The sequence below is a fragment of the Jatropha curcas genome, chromosome 2 (genome assembly GCF_041381405.1).
Source record: "Jatropha curcas cultivar XTBG-Jc1 chromosome 2, XTBG_Jcur_1.0, whole genome shotgun sequence".
NCBI lineage: Eukaryota > Viridiplantae > Streptophyta > Magnoliopsida > Malpighiales > Euphorbiaceae > Jatropha > Jatropha curcas.
In genome coordinates, this window is record NC_143152.1 from 8,099,157 (window position 1) to 8,120,551 (window position 21,395).

The 21,395-nt window shown below is 33.2% G+C and overlaps 1 protein-coding gene across 3 annotated transcripts; it reads right to left on the reverse strand.

Moving 5' to 3' along the window:
* Positions 1 to 51: 51 nt before the first annotated feature.
* LOC105629464 (1,4-alpha-glucan-branching enzyme 2-2, chloroplastic/amyloplastic) lies at positions 52 to 18,360 on the reverse strand. Of its 3 annotated transcripts, none has more exons than XM_089717383.1 (23): positions 18,248 to 18,360; positions 18,017 to 18,162; positions 17,049 to 17,206; positions 15,309 to 15,562; positions 14,254 to 14,352; positions 12,697 to 12,739; positions 12,280 to 12,339; positions 11,151 to 11,270; positions 9,830 to 9,946; positions 8,765 to 8,848; positions 7,377 to 7,498; positions 7,100 to 7,219; positions 6,340 to 6,469; positions 6,128 to 6,238; positions 5,659 to 5,787; positions 5,443 to 5,546; positions 5,183 to 5,327; positions 4,542 to 4,689; positions 4,309 to 4,409; positions 2,511 to 2,588; positions 992 to 1,147; positions 696 to 770; positions 52 to 591 (listed from the first exon to the last, which is right to left on the reverse strand). In XM_089717383.1, exons 1-23 carry the CDS (start codon positions 18,307 to 18,309, stop codon positions 475 to 477), a joined length of 2,679 nt encoding a protein of 892 aa, XP_089573509.1. In that variant the 5' UTR covers positions 18,310 to 18,360; the 3' UTR covers positions 52 to 474. The 3 variants fall into 3 exon arrangements, with proteins under 3 accessions (XP_089573509.1, XP_089573510.1, XP_089573511.1); XM_089717384.1 differs by having other exon boundaries at positions 11,151 to 11,231; positions 18,248 to 18,358; XM_089717385.1 differs by having other exon boundaries at positions 18,017 to 18,347.
* Between the last annotated feature and the right edge of the window lie 3,035 nt (positions 18,361 to 21,395).

Here is a 21,395-nt window from a genome sequence, read left to right on the forward strand (position 1 = left end):
ACTGACATTTTGGTTCTTGCAGATAGTGGCTCCACCATGGTACAGCCTAACTTGACAAAAATATATAGTCTAGAGATTTTGAAACTTATTAAAAAAGCACCACCAGTTGTCACGGCAGTTTTCCTTGTACCGCCTATACACAAAAACTTATCTGCTTATCTGGACGTGTATAAACATAACTTAGCTCTGCTAAACGCTAAATAAAGCATTTACACAGTAATGGTTTTGCCACAGGAAACTTTGCTTGTATGATTTAAAAGTTCGAGCTGGCTAGGATATTTGCATGGTTCTGCGATCTGGCAAACATCTTTCTCTTTCCCTTTTCAGTTTCAACTGGGCTGACTTGGCTGGTGAAAGTGCTGAGCGAAAAAGCGCAAGGATTGTGACATCGATTGTAGGCCCAAGTGATTGTCATTCCTGTAGATCAATAATGTTATTCCTGCTTCAGAGGAACCTGTTGTAAGATCCTTTATCTTAGCTATCGACGGTGATGGTTGGTTTCTCTTCATCCTCCACTAAAGCATAGACTACTGCTGTTCTGCTTGGTGCATACACCATGAAGGATCGGGGCCGGTTATCATACCATCCTTCCTGCAAAATTAAATATACAAATTCAAAACCCATTTTATTTTATGTTTATAAGGGGAGAGTTGGAGTAGGAAAGTAAAATCTAGGTTTCAGGTGAATTTTCTTACAAAAGTGAAGTACTCAGCATTGTGATTAAGCCTGCTGAAGCCTCCAAACAAGGTATCATCAGAATCCAAGACAATCTGAAAGAGTAACAACATGGTCTAAGCATAAAATTGGAAAACATTTGGCTTATAATATGAAAAATTTAGCAACCTTGGATTAAAACAAGATCAATAATGAGTCGCTCATCACAGATCACACAAGATTAATCATCCAAAGCATGACATATGCAGAGCCCATAATTAAAACAAGTGATTTTTTTTATATATATGACCACTGAAGAAAGATAAAAAGACCATACCTTGTACTTTCCTGGCTTTACGCAACCAATTCGATAGTCCGAATAGCTGTTAGACCAATGAAAATTGAACACAAAAACGAGGTTTCCCCTCTCAAAGACAATGATCCGATCTCCTTCATCTTTTCGAGATATAAATTGGTGCTCAGAAGTCATGAACTGCATCAACAGTTGCCTTATATTCATTCCATTTTCAAAAATAAAAAATAAAAAAAAGGAACAATCCGAAACGAGCATAGGTTTTATATAAGCTCAATGAAGAAACACATCAAATGATTTTCTTCCAATGTCCACATTAAACATTGACAAAGTATGATATTCAAGCTTTTTAGTAATAGATAATATGGGACCATAAAAAAATTATATGACAATCTTCAACGTCTACTATATTTCTGTTAGGATACTAGTTGCAAGACAATTTATGAGACTTGTCTTAAGTCCCATATTGGAAGTATAGGATTTCAATGTAAAAGGTTTATATGAACTTGGACTCTCCAACCTCAACAACTAGCTTTTGAGGTATGGCGCTCCCACGTCCATAACAATTAATATCATAGCCAATTACCGGTTCTCCCATTTACAATAAAGTGGCGCAGATGGTGACGCTGATATTGCAATGTTCGCCCGGGGCTAGGAAAAGACATAGCATACAACCACCCTCGCACGAAGCTAAGATTGTGGAGTGTGAAGGGATGTCAGGATGCTAGTTGCAAGACAAGGTATGAGACTTATCTTGGATCTCACATTGTAAGTATGAACTCAGGCTGTCTCCAACCTCAATAGCTATCTTTTGAGGTATAATTCTCTTAAGGTCATAACAATTTTACTGCTCTGCAATACTTCAGCAATCTAAATTTATTATCTCAGTTTTCTCTGTACTCCTTTAGCTATAATTTTGAAGTTCTCAACAACGTGAAATTAATAACAGCTAATAATGTCAGATAAAATCAGTAGATGAAGGTTACCATTATGCTTAATGAGATATCTAGGTTAATAACTTAATGGAAAATACGTAAAATAGGGACATTTAGGAAGCATAGAAACAAACTTATCTCGTAAAATTTCTTACTCAAAAAATTTCAGCAACAATAGTAAATAATAGTTACTAGGGACGATGTCACATCCAGCCACTATCTATGACATTGTGGGATCCATTTCAAACAATTTAATGCCTTCTCTTAAATGTTTACCTAGTTATTTTATTTTTTGCAAACTGTCATGGAAATTTTAAACCACAAGGTATAGTGTAAATCACAATGGCCTTCTAACATGTTGAGTTGTGACTGATGATAATGTGCTTATGGTATCCCGTTGTAGTGTAAGGAGGGGATGATTAAATGAGTGTCTAGCAGAGATAGACTGCCTATTCTACCAATACCAGCATTTTGTGTGAAAAAAGTATCTAGTGATTCTAATTCTTTTAGCAGTGTACGCAGAATAATCACAAACAAATGGATAATCTGTGAATTCTGGACAACAGCCACCAAATTGACACCAAACAAATGGTATGGTTGGAACTTACACCATAGGCTGCTTCAACATGCTGCATTGCCCGATCGAATTCTTGCATTCCATGATACCTTAGATACTTTGCATCCCCCTGTGCATGCACACCAAAAATGAATTGGACACATCAAAATTTATCTACAACCTATCCTGGAACACCTACTTTCATAAGGCACAAAGGTGAGTTGAAACAGTAATAAGATGATGGAAAAGAACCGAACAAAGGTGATTACTGCATCAGAAGACACAAGGCAAACTTACTAATAAGGAGCAGGACAAAGTTCTTTATGTGGCTAAAATTATGTCTTTTTCCAATTTTTTAATCATCTTGTTGGCATATTCTCCCTATGACTTGGTAGAAACATTAAACAGATAAAGATCTCAACCATCTTAAACAATCATAGATTTATAGTTGCCAGGTCATATTGGTGAGCATCCATTAGCAACAGACATGATCTTCAACAAAGAGACATTTATAACAATGCAAAAGTCATACATGACCACAATGTCCTTGAAACTCAAAACGGTAAGATATTCACATGCTTAAACAAGCATATATCTTTAACAAGTTACGCCAGCGATGCTTTATTGAATCTGCTGGTTAGGTAATTCTTGAAAAATGTTTTCAGAGGCCAGCATATAGATAGTCTTGCACAAAAGCAGTATAACTGTAAGAAGATCCTCAAAAGGTATTAACGATCACAATGTGCCAGAGTAAATTAATTCAAATGAATTGTGACCTCTTTCTTTTTCTTCTATGGCGATGTATACAACAATAAAATTGATAACACATGCACAGAGAGAGAGGTGCACAATAGTATCCTAATAATCGAACTTCAGAATGTTAAGAAAAATCAGTTAGAAAGTTTTGCTTGGTTCAAGAATCCAAATCATGTTCTAAATCAAAAAGGAAAACCTGGCAATAGAAGAAAAAGAAAATGGAACCAAAATAAAACTGAGTTATTACATCTAACCAAGTCACATTTAGTTATTTACAGTCCAAAAGCAGGCTACATACTTATGTCATGTATAAGCTTTTTTCGCCTACCCAACTCTGAGTAACACAGCATACAAAGTCGCATGATCAGCCAATTCTAAATCCTCCTAGTCCATACTATTTCTAACTTCTTTCAATATTTTCTATGAATTGACGAAGCCCTAAGGGGAAACATAAAACAGGAAGATTCTTTTCCCTTTTATGAAGGTTGTTATGCAAAGGCAAGTACCCTTCTTTATGGAAACGAAATTGAGCAAACTGAACAATAACACATAGGTGGTATTTGATTGGTTCAGTTGATGAGGTTGCTAAAACATGGAAAACTGCAACCTAGTTGAAAATTCAGTTTCTAAAAAAAATAGAAAAAAATGTCTTCAAATCCAGTGGTTTCAGTTTAATATGGATTGGTTTTGGTTATTTCTCCTTTAGAATAATTAGAAAAAGGTTAAGGAAGTCTTAATTAATATGCCTCAGATTAAGCCTCTAAATTATGGCTGGTCCGTCATTTATTGCATCGTAAAGCTACATCATTGAGTCCTTAGTAAAGGTGATTTGTTTATGCTCCTGCTTGGCTATTTACTTTTCAGCACAAATACCTATATTATTACTCTCCAATAGATCAAGGATCAACAGAGAATCCAGACCCAACCAGTAGAAATTTGCCTATGTCTTGATATAGAAGAAGTTGCTCCATCATGTTACTGATCAGTTGTTAATACCAATGCTAAGCGACACGATGAAATCATCAATGAAACTAAAGAAATTGGCTAATAAAAATGAGCTATAAAATCAGGAAAAAAAAAAAAAAACAACTTACTAAATCAAATCTACGTCGGCACTTATCATAACTGTGATTGTTCCCTGGAATTACTTTGCCGCTGGGAAGCTGTTGTTCGCCTCTTGGGAAATCAATCCACTCTAATCAAAGGAAAAATAAAGAAATAAAAAACTATATACATGAATCATGGATGAATATCAGTTCATCAAATAACAATAAGCCAAAGGACACTCACAATTAATAACCAGTTTAACTGAATTAAGCAATCTTACCAGGATGCCCAAATTCATTTCCCATAAAATTCAAATATCCTTCTCCGCCCAATCCCATGGTAATAAGCCTGATCATTTTGTGCAATGCTATTCCACGATCTATAAGAGGGGTAGATGGTCTGTCGAGAGCCATGAAGTCGTACATATCCTGAGAAAGTTTTCCTAAGGTGAATAGGATAAATTGGATGACAGTAACTACTAACGTATGCTTCTGTCTCGTTTTCTTTGGAAGCTCTTACACGGTGCTATTTGTTTGACTCCAAACATGTCATGGTCAAAAAATAAGTAAATCAATTTAATGTTTAAAGTTAGAGTGACAAAGCAATCCAACTGATTTTCTGAGCTATGTTTACAAAATGGAAAGGAAAAGAACTATTTACAGGTAGACAATGCACTGGTGCCTAAACTCGAACAGCCTAAAACATTATAAAGAATGAAACTCATAGGTAATGCTATACTCTATTTTTCAATCTTTCTCCAGCAAGAATATGTTCATAAAGTAATTACCACAGAAATGCAAATTGAATCCCATCCTTAGAACAATAAAGCATATTGACACTTCAACTTTTGAATTGTTTTTGTGTGCATACTCTTCAGGTTCAGTGATGTGCGCAATATCAATGAGCAAGAAATTATATGACCTTGTCCATCAACCAAAATGCGATAGTTTTATCACCAACGAGAGCTTGGTCATGACTTTCAGCATAAGCAACACACTTTTCCAACCACCTTCTGTTGGTCAGCGTGTGTACAATGTCACCCATTCTCCAGTCTTCATCTCTCTTCCTACAGCCAGTATCAATGCAAAGCAACAAATATGTTAGATTTGGTCTTCCATCTTAAAACTAACATCAAATAAAGGTAGTTAAACGAAGTCCTAAAGGTTTTGATGAAAACATACTGGAGAATCTCAATCCATTTATCAGCAATGGCCATGTGGAGACGGTAATCAAATCCAACACCACCATCTTCAACTGGAATGCAAAATGTTGGCATTCCACTAACCTGCAAAGAAAGGAATTATCATTATAAGCAACAATTAAGTAAAGTGAAAAAGAATTTGCATCAGATCAAGCAGAGTCCTTTAATGACTCCTCCAAAGATGGGATTAACATACATCTTCACCAATAGTGACAGCCTCTGGGAAGAGACCATGAATCATATCATTCACAAGCATCAAGTAGGTCACAGCATCTACATCAGTTGCAAATCCAAAGTACTCATTGTAATTGCCAGTAAAAGATACCTACAGAACTCACAAGAATTTTTGTCAGGGAAAGAGACAGAGATGTCGCCAAAGCACAAGTCAAAAAAAAAAAAAAAAAGAACATGATTAAGTTGCATGTTAATCTTCAATAGGCTCAATGTCAAAGCACCTCGTAAAACCCACCAATAGTGCTTCAAATAAGGTTTTGTTGATTTAAAAAAAGAATCAAGTTCAAAGAGAGAAAAAAGATCGCGTTTCTGCTGTTTCTATCTGACAAATCAGGTACATGAAAGCCTTTAAAGTAAACTGTTTAGAAGTAAGAAGACATTATACTTCATCAAGAAAAACACGAAAATTTTCCAAGCCACTTAAATGATACCTGCAATCCATGGTGAGTGTACATCATTGAAGTCACACCATCAAATCTGAAACCATCAAACTTGTACTCATCCAACCACCATCTTGCATTTGAAAGAAGATACCTTAGTACCTGAATCAATAAGCAAGATTTGGTATCAATGAAAGGATAAAGGGAAAGAACACTGCAAATATTGCAATAAACTATTTCTTAAGCTTCAGATCGTTACGTACTTCCCAGCTTCCATAGTTGAAAAGGCGAGAGTCCCACATCCAATGATGACCTCGAGATCCAGAGTGAAAGTAGTGACCTTCAGTACCATCAAACATGTTCAGCCCATCCAATGTATTATTTGATGCATGGCTGATGTTAAGGCAAAACATTAATGAACATTACTGAAATATTAGGAGGTAGTAAAATTCAGCTAAGACTCGCAACAAAAGATCACAGTAGGAGCTGAGGTAACAGAAAATAAGAGAACACTCTGGCATCATCGAACAACATGCAGAAGGACGTATTTGCTAGCCATAAAATAGCATAGAGTCGAGATAACCAGGTAAACTACTGTATAGTCTTAGATGATGAAGAATTAATTTATTTTGTAACTAGGACACTTCTGCCTGGAACTTCAGGTGCAGCTATATGTGGATGAAAAGAATATTTGGTCAACAAACACAAGATAGATTGGGCAACCTGGCTCAGGTATTTTGCTCTCTTCACAAGTGTTTAGTAAGTACAAAATTGAACATTTTGACACTTACCTATGCGGAGTTGAGCATAGACATTGCAGGGAAAAAAAAAAAAAAAAAAAGGAAAGGTAAGGAGAAGAAAGAAGCCCACAGAGAATTTGGTTTTAAAATTCTGCCAAAGTCTATACTCAGCCGAATCCAAAAAAGAAAGAACAGAGACAGTCTGCAATGTGATCAATCAATTCCCTAATACATCAGGATTTAAATATCAAAAGCATTCTTTAATGTTCACAGCAATTATTACCTATGAACAATATCCATGAGAACAAGCAGCCCTAACTCATGAGCTTTATCTATCAGGGACTTCAGATCATCAGGAGTTCCAAACCGGCTACTAGGTGCAAAAAAGTTTGTGACATGGTAACTGCATTGCACAAAAGGGAATTTTTTACAGTTTATGAGGTGATAGGAAAGCAAGCCCTCCTACCAACTTGAAAACAAGAACTGAGGATAAAAGTTACAAAAAAAATAAAAAGTAGAGGAATAATGAAGGTCCAGCTCATGCCAAACAAAGAGTATACCCAAAACTAGCATAATATGAGTGCTCTTGAATAGCCATAATCTGTACGGCATTATAGCCAAGCTTTTTGATGCGAGGAAGCACATCATCTCTAAAGTTGGCATATGAATTAATAATTGGTTCCTGCATTTCACAGGTGAGTTGGTGACATTGCAAGTGAGAAACAACAAAGACTAAAAGAATAAAAAAAAAAAAAAGGGAAGAAAAATAGATAAAAAGATTTTAAGCAAAGGTTCATGGCACATTGGCACTACTTGACCAAGTTGATATCCAACACTCATTAGGCACATAGATTTAAATCAACTAGACACTTTATCTAGTAACTCAATAGAAGCCATAAACAATTTGAAGCATAAAAAATCAACGCAAACAAAAAAGATAAATCTGTAGGAAAATAGTCAATAAATTAATCTACCACAGCTGTAATCTGAATAGAGTGATGAATAAGAAAGCCAAGCTGAGGTTTGGCACTCTCAAGCCTAGTTCAATTGTTAGAATAAGCAAAAACACGTGCTAAGAGTTATCATTTAAATAAATTGTAAATGCAACCATTTATAAATTTATTCAAGGAACAAATTTGTTAAAACAGTAAACTTAATATACTTTTTTTAACATTATAATCTATGCTATCATTACATGAAATCATAAAATTATAACTTCCATAAGATTCTTTTAGAAAACAGTTATAAATAAAAACTATCAATCAAATGATTACCAAGCACAAATAGAAGCTTGCTCATAACCTAAATGAACGAGTTAGCCTCAATAAAACTTGCTAAAGCTTATGCTAGCCTCAATAACTTAATGGACGAGTTAAAGGGAGAGTTGACTGTCTCTCAAATTATGGCTCATCTAGTTATGACTTCTTATTTGTAAAGTGTTCCTCTTTCCTTGACATAACTGCACTGAAAGGAAAGAAATTTCAGTTCCTCTTCAATCCGGAACCCTTACATCAGTTGCATGTATAATTTCGATGATGTTCTTTGGAATATATGGTCTAAAAAGGATGCCTGAGAGTCACCTTTTCTAGGCCTGACGGGAAAACCAGAACCCAGAACAAGTTTTCTAGTTGAGAAGCTAAAATAGAAATTTCTCACACTATTTTAGATTAGAAACACAGATAGGCTAGTGAATTTTGTGCCTAACAAAACTCCACTGCATTTAAAGGCTTAAGGCCTTTCTGGATCACCTCCATGAGACAAAAATAAAAAGAGTAAACAAGATTGTCCTTAAACTGTTCGAATTTTGGGGGAAAGAAGAATATCATAACAGTTGAACCTCTGTATTTTGAGAAATGGTCAAATCCTTAAGCTTTAAAGATGATAATGAACGTTGCAGATAATAGAATCAAAACCTTTTAAATGAGAGATAAAGCAGAAAGATGCGCACCGTACTACTCATTCCAACATGTGACTCATAAATCCTAAGTGATTTTGGTCTCTTTGGCTGAGGATGTTTAAACACATACTTCTCCTGTAAAGAAATGAACAAGCATATCAATTTAAAAGCAAGTCACAAAAACAAACTACCAAGAAAACAGAGTAGTTAAACCAAGTTTTGCATCTTAATCTTATTAAAAATACAAATAATGAATTTGCTAGTCCATCACAAAGCAAAAGGAGAAAATCAGATTTCAAGTAACAATACATGGATTATTTGCGTGTATAAAATAGGACAGAGCTAGTGAACTTTTGATCTTGATTTTATGTTTTTTAATTAACAAATGATTCTTGTCTGCAAAATATGAAAATTCCAGCTCTCAATTGCTAATTTATCACAAAAAAAAAAAAAAAAAAAAAAAAAGAGAGAGAGAGAGAGAGAGAGAGAGAGAGAGGAGAAAATCAGGCTACAAGTAATACATGGATTATTGACGTGTACAAAAAATAGGGCAGAGCTAGTGAACTTTTGATCTTGATGTTATGTTTTCTAAACTAGCAAACAATTCTTGCCTGCAAAATATAAAAATTCCATCTCTCAACCATGAGTATGAAGTTGGGGTCTCACTTTTTTTTTCCACAATGTTATTTCTGGTCTTCGGAACGGCTACCTCAATTAACAAGGTTGAAGGTCAGGATTGGCAGGACCAACAACAAATTCAGGTCTAACCATTAGTAATATTACTGGCAAATTAATATTCTTGTCTGCAAAATATAAAAATTCCATCTGAGACCATGAGTATGAATTCAGGGTCTCACTTTTTTTTTTTTTTTTCCATAATGTTATTTCTGGTCTTCGGAGCAGCTACCTCAATTAAAAAGGTTGCAGGTCATGATTGGCAGGACCAACAACAAATCCGGTCTAACCATTAGTAATATTACTGCCAAATTTTTACATTTTTATGCTGCTTTTTTTCTGGACAAAAACTCCAGATGCTATCAACATATAGTTCCAAATCAGTAACTTCTATAATTGTTCCCAGTTAAAGTAAGAGAGAAGAAAAAGAAATAAACATACCTCCTCTGGTGGATCATAATATATGCCATTGTATGGGATTTCACCCGGTGCCTGTACTGAGAACTTGATCCAGGCAGGAATAGAATCTTTGATGCCAGATGGAGTATCCATGCGTATCTACAATTGTATGGTCAAATTAAGGTTTATGACTCAGATATGGAGTTTTAGATTCACAATATTTATATATTGGAATAATGTAGTTCAATGGCGACACTGCATGAACTCAAAGACCTTAATTAATATAGCTAGTATTTTTTACCAAGTCATAATGATTCCCAACTGCTAACATGAGATCTCATCATAATTCAATGCAAGAAGATAAAATGATGCCATATCATACATGATGTCTTCTTAGTAAGTGTGAAAAACATGTTGCAGAAAGTAGACTCGCCAACAACAACCCCTCTTTTTCCTCTTTGCACACATGCACAAACATCGCATATGATATTAAGTATACTTTAAAGGGAAAGAAGCACAAACATATTGGTTATGCTACATTGCAGTTATTTGAAGTACTTAACCGGAGAGAAACACTAGGTTTTAACACAAGTACAGCCAGTTCTGTTGTTGAGATAGAGAATAGCTAATAAAGATGTAACTCTAACAAATATCCAGAGAAAATAGGGCTTTGTTAATTTTCTCTTGCATAATTTTGCACCATCCTTCTCTTTGTAATTTCCCTCCTTATCTTATAAGAAATTTTTTCATTTATAGATATTTAATAAAAAAAAACACCAACAATCTCGGATGGACATTTCCAGTTTGAACCCATGGCCTATGCCAGATATGTTGATGGGTATCAACACGTTTCAGGGCAAGCAGTTCAGCAACAGATAATTTAAGGAGAATTTTGTCACCCAGCAAAGAAGGTATAATGTTAATTTCATGCAAGATGAGCACTTATTCATTATCCTATCAATAAGAGCATCATATCTTTTTACAGATTCAGATATTAGCATTATTTGTTGTATTGTAGGTAATGCAGATAAAAGACAAAATTTCACTCTTAACATCTGTCAAAGTTGCTTGATTTCACAAGATATTCACTAACTATATACAACCTCCTCTTTTTCTTGATATTCTTTTCCAGCAAGTTCAACAAAACAACTAAAAAGTAACAACCTTCCTAGAAGCTACTATTTATCAATATTTGAATACATCTTCAGACTTGAAGGACAGAGAAGCCAGATTATTTTATTTGCTTGAAAAGGGGAAAAGTAGATACAGGAGAAGAATTGATAAGCAGTGAGAGTCAAATTTAAAGTATAAAAGTTACACTCTGTATAGTAAGATTCCAAAGTTCATTCTTGAGAAATATTACCTTCACTCGAGAACCATGTGGAATTGGTGGTGAACCATCTACATTATTTGGCAAAAAGATCTCCCAAACACCAAATTCATTCTGCATAGGTAGGCGAGGAATTTGCACATTATAGGGGATCTAAAAGAAAGAGAATTGAAATGTAGCAAGTAAATAGTAGATCATTATAGAAACATATTATTGATGAAACTTGGACGCGGTTTTTGACATTGTTCTTGATATGATCAATGCTCTTACTCCATTCACCTCTTTCCCCCCCCCCCCCCCCCCAAAACACCACACCCAACCAAAACCACCATCACCACCCTGACCACCCCACCCCAACCCCAACCCCCCCCCCCCCCCCCAAAAAAAAAAAAAAGAAAAAGGAGAGAGAGAGAGAGAGAGAGAGAGAGAACTGTGTCTAAACCTAACCATATGGCAAGCAGGTGATCAAACAATGCTAATTCTCCTTTCCCATGTGCAACTTGTATAAAAAAAAAAAACAATAGCATATATGAACAAGCAAAATCGCAGAACTTGAGCCAGATATAATTTAAACTAGAAGTGCCAAATGCAGAATGTAATATAATTGACCTGGAAAATGCTTGTTGATAATTGATCCTTATTCAACCATTTGAAAATAAAAATATAGTTCCATCAAAAAATCCAAGACTGTTTGGCCAAACAAACAAATTACTGAAGAGAAATATTTTCTAATTCAACAGAGGAGGACAGGGGATATGAACCCTTAACTTCCTGTACTAGCAACAAAAGAGTTTAATTATAGTATTTCTTAGCTGGCAATCTCCTCCATGAAGCTTTTTTATTAGTTATTATTAAAATACTTGTCATAGAAACAAGTCTTCCTAGTTCCATGTCTAGATTGAGTCTTATCAACATACAGTGTTCAGTTTTCAAAAAAAAAAAAATATTTATCATTTGGGAACACAGATAATTGAATCAATTAAGGAGGAAAAGGTAAAGGGCATTGCAAGTAAAATATAAGTGAGAACAGAAAGAACTTTTTAATATAAAAAAAGATGAAAGAAGGGAGACCAAAATTTCCAACAATAACTATATGTGGAATCAGTTCAACTAAGGGGAAAAGGTTTATTGCAAAACTCAACCAAGCCATGCAGGAGCATACCCGAGTCATAACATCGGCATTGGCATTCCAGTTGTTAAAATCTCCAATCAAAGCAGCCGACTGAAACCAATATAAATATACAATATATTAGAAAAACAGAAAAGGACAAGCATCTTTCTCATTATCAGCTGACAAAACAAAAATACATTTTTTCTTGTGACACAAATGATGAACCACAAAAAAAAAAAAAAGCATCCCCGTGAATAAATTAATGGAGAGTTATACAATCAGACTACTAAACATGTGCATTTGTTTTGTAATACAGGTACCACAACCAAATAGATGGGGTTTCAAGCCGAAACCTCAACTCAAATGTCACCATACTGAGATTATACAGTCCTAAGAATATCATAATTCTGGAAGCGCGTATACTGAATGCTTAAAATCGCAAAATAGAAAGAAATGGTAAGAACAAACCTTAGCTCCCGGTGCCCACTCCCTATAAGTTATTCCTGTTTCACTGAATGCAGAAGTTATAATCAGCACGCGACAAGAATTAACTCAGGGTAACTTGATTGATAGAATGAATTCAGTAGAATTTCAAAGTTATTGTTTATTGTTTATTTTTGGTTTAAATGCATATAACTGAAGTAACATCCATGAAGTGAACATATCCAAGGTTTCAGTCACGCGCAAAAAATCCATAAACAATTGCCACAGAAAAGTAGGTGAAAGTATTCAATTCCTATGGGGCTAAGACCATCTATTTCATAGGCCACCAGAACACAAAGTACATTATTTTCACCAATCTTAGTTGAACCAATGAAGTGCAAACTAATCTGCCTAATCAAAGTCATGACTGTAGGTAGAAGGATCTGTCCCTTCCAAAATCACTGGAATAGAACACACTATTAAATCCTTTAACAAAATAAGATGAGAGAAAACTCTAGTCATTTCACCCGAAAAAAAAACTCAAATTTCAATCGTAAGTAACAAACAGAAAAACTAAAATTTGGTAACCAGTAAAGTTGGAAAAAATCAGCTCAAGAAGAATTATTTCACAACAGTCAGGATTACATTATGAACTGATAAGGTTTTCTATCAATATTTCTACGCAACATCATCAAAATCGCGATTCAACTCGTAAAATTTGTATGAGTTTACAATTTTAATACAGAAGAACGTGTCAACTTGCACAAAGAATCGTAATTTCATAAAATCATGGTAAAATCGAAATAAAATCATTAAAATTGTTAAAATTAGATAGATTTTACCTTGGCACTAAAATTGACTAAATGGGCTGATCTTTATCAATATTTCTGCAATTTAAAACCCATATAAAAGCCCCTAAAGCATCAGCCAAAAAACAATATCTTGTAATGGAATTAGGGAGTCCAACTTGAACAATTTTATTTCTTTTTGTAATGAATATCTCTAGATTTTAATTTTAGTCTATTGTAATTTATATTTTCCATTATATTTGATTTTTTGAACTTGGTTTATTAGATTAGGGTGAATGAGCAAATATTACTATAGCTAATATGCATTGTATTTTTGAAGTGTGGGTTGTGCATATGTTCGTGAAGCTGTTCTATTTTAGATGGTTTGCAAAATTTTACTGCAGTTTGAAAAATTTTATGGTTTTACTATTCGATTTTGTGGGTTGTCCACTAATTCTAATTAAAAAGCCTATTTTGATAACCTTGTTTCTACCGAATAATTTTCTCAAGTCTCATCACAATAATGACACTTCTGTGGAACATATTATATTTAAACATAGAACATTCTATGCCTTTTTTATATATAAAGTAATTCTTTATATTTTCCACTGCTGTTCACATCAGAGGTTTTTTCAATATTTTTCAAATTACAGTTCAATGAGATGAAAAACAATGATATAAAAAATTATGGATTAAATTAGATATCAAAAAATATAGATCGAAGTAAATAAAAGATGGACATATAGAAGCTAAAATATTGATATGGAAAAGGTAAGAAAAATTAAATCTGCAGGGATCAGAAAAATATTAATACCTGCGTGTGAAACCAAACTTTTCATAGCCACGAGAAAATGCATCCAAGCCACCTTCATACTTGTCAATTTCTGCACGCAGTCTTTTGTACTGGGAAAAACTGTAATTGGAGAAGAAATTAGACTAAATACAGGAAAAAAAAAAAAAAATTGGGATCCATTATATGGATCATTTTCCTCTATTCCACTCTATTTAGAGCTACATCTTAGAAAAGATATAGGGGTGCTAAATCATTTTCTACTACTCCTCACATTGCCCTAACTCTGCCTTTCACTTTCTTTTCCAACTTCAATATGCTCCGCCCTCCATACCACTATAATATCTGAACTATCGCAATTTAAAACAAACTCAGACAAGAAGCAGTATATAAATGAACAAAAAAGGCACATAAATAAGAGATATGTAGTCTAATAAGAGGATAACTAAGCACTATTGCAGCACATTATTCATTCTAGAAAGAATTTTAAATAACACATCAACCTTAGATTTAGACAATCATACTAAAAAAAAACTCTGTTGAACTGCACAAATAAAATGAGAAATCATATTTTAGATCCCTCTTTCATGGAAAATTTAAATTTCCTTGGTTTTCAGCTGGGTAATTTTGATGATTTTAAGCAAGCAGTATGATTCTTTTACCAACTATTTCAGATAAAATATTTCAAAGAAGTAGGTGGGGATGGTGTCAAAGTTTTCCTTTGTAGAGACATGATTATTTTCTGTTTAGTTATACTATTTGAAGTGGAAAAAAATCAAATAAAGATAACTTCAAATGAAACGTAAGCAAAAGCAAGGCAGAAGGATATGAGGTACTAGCATGCTATGCCACATGCAATTACAATCTTCAATTATTTGATAAAAATTGAGACTATAAAATTACAGAATAGTGTTAAAACTGCTCAAAAATAAACATAATTTATGAAATTAAATAATGTGACATCTTTTAGTATTGTTCTTTACAGAATCATTGCAAACATGCATTGTAAATGAGGAGAAAAGAGTTTTGTAATTGCGAAGGACCACTCAAAAATATTAGTAAGTGAAGGCATAACTCACCGATAATCAAGATGCTGACGGAAACCTGTCAAGCTTGGATCTATTTCATATATTCTTTTCCCTGTGCCAGGTGGAGGAATCGACCTTGTCTTAGATTCACTTTTTCCAATGCCAGATGTTGTAATGGACCTTGATTCAGATTCACCTTTTTCAGAGCTAACTGCCTCATGCAAAGGAATAGATGCCTCCTGTGTTACTTTATCCTCAACATTCTTGTCATTTTCCATCTCGAGATTCACTGCATTACTAACCACCTAACAGAAGCATCACAAAGGTCTAAGCATCTAAGGAATTAAGTTGGAATTATGATGTCATACACTTGTAACTATATCAGGGTAAATAAAGAAAATTGAAGATATCAGACTAAATTCTGACTACGCTAGTTAGTCAACTCAAATAGACTGTGTTAAATGTCTAAGAAAACACCAAATGCGACTGCACATGACTTTAGCCTTTAGTTAAGCCCATAAAACAATTCAGTCAAAAAAATATGTTCTATCAACCATCATGAAAATAGAATTCAGGTAGATCAATGATCTTATGATGTTTGGTCCATCCAGAAGGGATCGTGTAATATGTTTCAAAAATAACAGTTGTTTCCATATAAGATCCTTTTGCCTGCTTCTTACAAAGTCCATGTTTTTGCCACTGCCTTTTAACAACATGAGGTTTTGTGGCAAGACCTTTTCAGACATTTAAAATATCACAAGGTCCAATCAGACAGAAGTTATTACACCATGTTCGAAAACAAAATAGGAAAGCGTGGGGGAAAATACAGAGAAATCAATTTGACCTATTTGGAAAGTAAATAGAGATTTGGGAATAAAGAAATTATGAATTATATAAAAATTAGAATTAAATGCTCTATATGTTCTGTGAGATAAAAATGCATAGCTGAAGAGAAAATAAGCCATTTCTCACATACTCTTTCCAAATTTGGGAATACATTTTTTGTCACGCCCTGACTCCAATCACTAGAGAAATTATCCCTCTAAAGCAAGCCAATTCCACCCCACCTTGGATTTGGACAGGATCCTTTTGTCTGTGGAATGGATAACTTCCTAAAAGGTCACCCATCCTAAGATTTCCCTCAAGTGAATATGCTTAATCCCGGAGTTCTTTCAACTCTCCAGGCCATTTCATCAAAAGGCGCATCTAGTGATTAGTTTTCTCTGCTTCAACATATGATTTGATTCATTTTTGTGCCCCACATTCCACTATCTTAGCTAATCTGTCATCCTAGAAGCTTGCCAAAAGCTTTGCTATACCCGACCTCTTCAGTCCGCTTTGCCAGGTCGGATCGTCACATTTTGTGTGTCCCTCCAACTACTTTCTACACTATTGCCCTTTCTCTCACTTTTGCTCATCCCTCAAACAATGGAATCACATACATTCCTCAATTTCCTTATCTTTTTACTTTATAACCTTTTTTTTTTCAATCTATTCAGATATATATCAAGGATTGCACATTCTCTCAGTTGCAAAACATATTCTAGAAAAGAGTTGAACGCAAGTTTTCACAACATTATTCAATGTTCTTTTAGTCTTGTATAAAAACTGCAATCTTTTTTTTTTCCCACAATACATACCCCTACTCACAAAAGCATTTATAGTTTTTATTCCCCATATCTCCACCGAAGCATGTGAAGCTCTAATTTAAATGCCATTCAAGCTAAAAGTATAATACATATTGACAATCAACTCTACATGTGCCTTACGTAATCACACAGATTCACAAACCTGAGATTCTTCAGCAACTGCACCAAGTGTTTCTAACTGATCTTTCGAAGTAGAAGAGTTATCAATATGACCACCTGGAACAAGGACTTTACTAGAAGCTGTGACTGCTAAATTTGAGGAGTCAGAATCATAAGAGGACTTTCCAGCAAAGATCTTCCCTACAAACAAACAGCAAATTACTTCTGCAGATACAATGAAATAACTCATAAAAAAAGAGTAAGAACTGTTTTCCTCTTGGTTTGGAGAGGTGGGGACGATGATGTTTCAATCACAGATACTGCTAACTTAGTGAGCTATTGGCTAAACGGCAAATTTAGAATATTTGTTTCTCAAATTAATCAAGAAAATCACATAACCAGTAAAGGTCTCATCTTAACCCAAAACAAACAACAAAATAAGTGCTTCCTAGTTCCTACACGCTGTACTAAAAAGTATTGCCAAGAATTCAGTTCCACGGTCAATTTCCTAAGATCTCCCCTTGCACCAAATAAGGTAGAAGACTCTAATCCAGCAGGGGTTCTCCGTCACAACCGCATGAAGCCACATGAGCTGAAATAAATTTTAGAATAAACTATACTATAACATGAGAGTTACCATACTCCAAAAATCAAAATTTAAACTTTTCTGATCCAATTACAATGCCTTTATGAAAATTCTAAAAATCAATTATTCCTGAGTCTATAATCACTATAATCACAAAAAGAAAAAAAAAGTTCAAAAACTGACAGAATGATTCAAGCAGGTATAAATATATTGATTATTAATGGAAAACAGCACTACTCTCATAAAAGCTAGTTCCAGTACACACAACATTTTAGTTACAATCCTGTAGCATGTAAATTAAAATCCAAACTGATAGCTATTCACCAAAAAAAAAAAAAAAAAAAAAAATCAATCAAACAGAGATCGAGCACAAAAGAAGTATGAACATCAAAAACGAATAAGAACAGAGAACGAAATAATTATACGAGAAAATGGCTCCTTGTTCAACAAGAAGGAAAGTCCAGAGCTCCTTCGATCACCATGGAAGCCAATGAACTGAGATTTGTGAACTGATGGTACACATGGAGAATGTATTCCAATTCCCGATATAGTATAATACACCATTTCTCGTCTAACAGAGGGAGAGAAAGAAAGGCAATGAGAAAAGACGTAACTGAAATTCTGAAGAGAATAGAAGAGAAGAGAAAGATCTCAACTGATATATAGAGAGTGGTGAGTTCAAAAAGAGCAGCGAGATATGCGTGAGGCAGGCAAGCATAGAAAGATTTCTGATTTGGAGTGTGGGCGCTTTTAGCGGCCAAGGCCCAAGGAGGCAGTGGGTGCGACGTGTGAAGTACAGAGATGCATGGGAATGGGGTTAGTAGGACCCATCAGATTTATTTTCCACCGTTAATCTGATAGAGATATTTTATTTTATTGGTTTTTGATTTGATTTCCGAGACATTATACCAGTACACCAGTCAGGAAATACAATGGACTGGGCCACGTGGGCTTTGTCTTTTTGCATCGGAAAATACAGATTAGAAATGAAAGGTGAGGCTTATGTTGGCCCTACTGCGCCTTTTTCACCTGAGTAGACAGGAAAGGCCCTTTTGGTAATCTTTTGCAATTTAATGTTAAGATTTTTCTCTTTTTTTGGTGGTATATTTTTTTATGTCCGACTAAAGATTCCTATTTAATCACTATGGTTCAATTTTAGAATTGTTATTTATGATGAAGCCCAATTTAGGTGGTGGTTGTTGGTAAAGAGGAAATTAGGGGATGTTTGGTTCTAACTTTTAACTTGAAGTCTTTCTATAATTTATATCTATATCTATAATCCAACTATGATTTATAATCTATTTATAATTTATATTTATTGTGTATAATATATATAAATGAGAGATAATTTATATTTATTTTATAGTATATAAATGAGAGAATGAAGAGGGATTAATGAAATTTTCAAATTTCTTCTTAGGGTCTATTCTATCAAATTAAATGTTTTGATAGCTGTTAGTTATTTTAGTAGCGTTTAGCTATTAACTGTTTGAGCAGCTTTTCATGAAAGCTAAAAGTTAAATGTTAAATGAGTTAACTTTTCATAAAACACTCTCGTAACCTCTAAAAATTAGTCCAGACATTATGTTATCGAACAATTTTTCAAATAGTTTTTAACGTTTTGACAAAAGTTACTTAAAAAGTTGTGAACACAGCCTTAGTGATATTAAAAATCTATGGAATACTGGGTTCATAAAACGTTCTTACTAAATTTATGGACTCACAAAAATATTTTTGAGGACTTTAATTTTATTTATTGAAAAATAAAGATAGTTTAATTTTGATTAATTATATTAATGTGTTATTTGAATCTAAATTCTATTAGGAAGTTTTATCTAATTCTAATATTATCGGTTGAAAAATAAAGGTAATTTTTTGAGAAAAAATCAAATTAGAAATTTTATGAAGAGAAACTGTATAAATATATGAGATATTGATCAATATATTTCTATATTTTTGTTTAGTAAGTTTCATAATAAATAACTTATACAAAAAATAAAAAAAATACAATCTTCATTTAAAATATCTGATCGAGTTGACAGAGCATAATATTTGTGTGATAAGTGATCACTTACTCTACTTGGTGGCTATTCATGACCACTCTTCGACTCCACGATCTTTCTACGAATATGATCTGATCAATTTCAAATTTATTTCTTCTATTGTAAAGAAGATTTGCACTTCTTTTTATATAACTGTAACAAACTACTTTAAATAAAATCACCATAATACTGACAACAATAACTCAAAACTAGATCTGAGAATAAAATCCTAAGATATGAGAATATTTGGGCAACAATAACTCGAATCTGTATAAAAAAAAATACAAAGTGAGGATTATTTTAAAAAACAAACAAAAAAACTATAGAGTTTTTTCATTAATACAATAAATTTATTATGTGATTTTTAATTATTGAATTCAATTAACACATACAAGTAATTAACATTTGCAAAATTTGCTACCTACATCCATATATATATATATAAAAGCAATCATTTTCTCTTAAAAAGTTGATACGTGGCTTTTTTTAAAATTGGCCTCCACTTAGTATGTATTATAATTAATTAATTAAATGCAAAATCATAAATATCAAGACATAATAATCAATAATATATGAAACAATCTTCATTTGACTAAATCTCAATCAAAAAATTTTCACTAAATGAAAGGCCATCAAATCACAAATTTTTATTTCACTACATGAATAAATAGAATATTATTAAAAATGGTTTAATATTATAATTAAAATTTATAAAATATTATATATATTTATTAAATTGAATTTGAAAATTGCAATTTTAAAATTATTTATATATAAATCAATTATATAAATATTAAAAATATTTTAATAAAAATTGAGACATAAAAATTTAAAAAACTAAATATTTATTAGAATATTATTTATTAATATTTATTTATACACTTGATATTTCATTTTCCTTTATGAATTGTTTATTAATTGTCAGGTACATGGTAACTGTTAATTCCAATTAATTCTCATTAAAATATTTTATTATTATAATTATTAATTGTCATCTATTATTTCTATCATGATGTTCTTATCATTTAAAATAAAAAAGTTTAATATTATAAATTTGAATTTTACAAGTTTTAAAATTATTTGCTTACAAATAAATTACATGAATATTAGAAAATATTTTAATAAAAAGTGAAATATTAAAATTAAAATTAAATGTTAAAAATTAATTTATACCATATATAAATGTGAGAATAGGTGAAATGACCCAAAAATTTAATTTCATAGATTTTTCATTAAAAAATTAATTTTTAATTTCAACCAATGGGATTATATAATGAAAATTAAAATAAAATATTTTATTATTGCTAATATAAACCAGTTTCTTCAAACCGGACGAAAATCTATAAATCAAGTAAAAACCAGACTAAACCGCTGAGTTGGACAGAATCCAGTTCGAGTCGAACCGAAATGACCTAGAAAACTAGGAATTTCTTTTTCTTTCTTTTCTTTTCTTCTTCTTTTCTTTTCCTCTTCGTTTCAATGGCACTCAACCTCTTCTTCTCTCTCTCTTCGTTTTTCCAGTCAACTTCGGACCTCCTTCATGCCGCCACCACTTCTCAGCTTCTCCCTCATATTTGTTTTTGTTTCCGGTGAACGCAGCAAGCAGAGAAGCTGCGATCTTGTCTACGATCGGACAGCCCCACCTCCAAAGCTCTCCTTCATTTTGTAGGCGATTTCACACCGTTTTCGATGGTTCCAGCGTTGAGAATAGGCATCAATCGATTTCTTTCCTGCCTGTTAACATTTACCCTTGGAAATCACG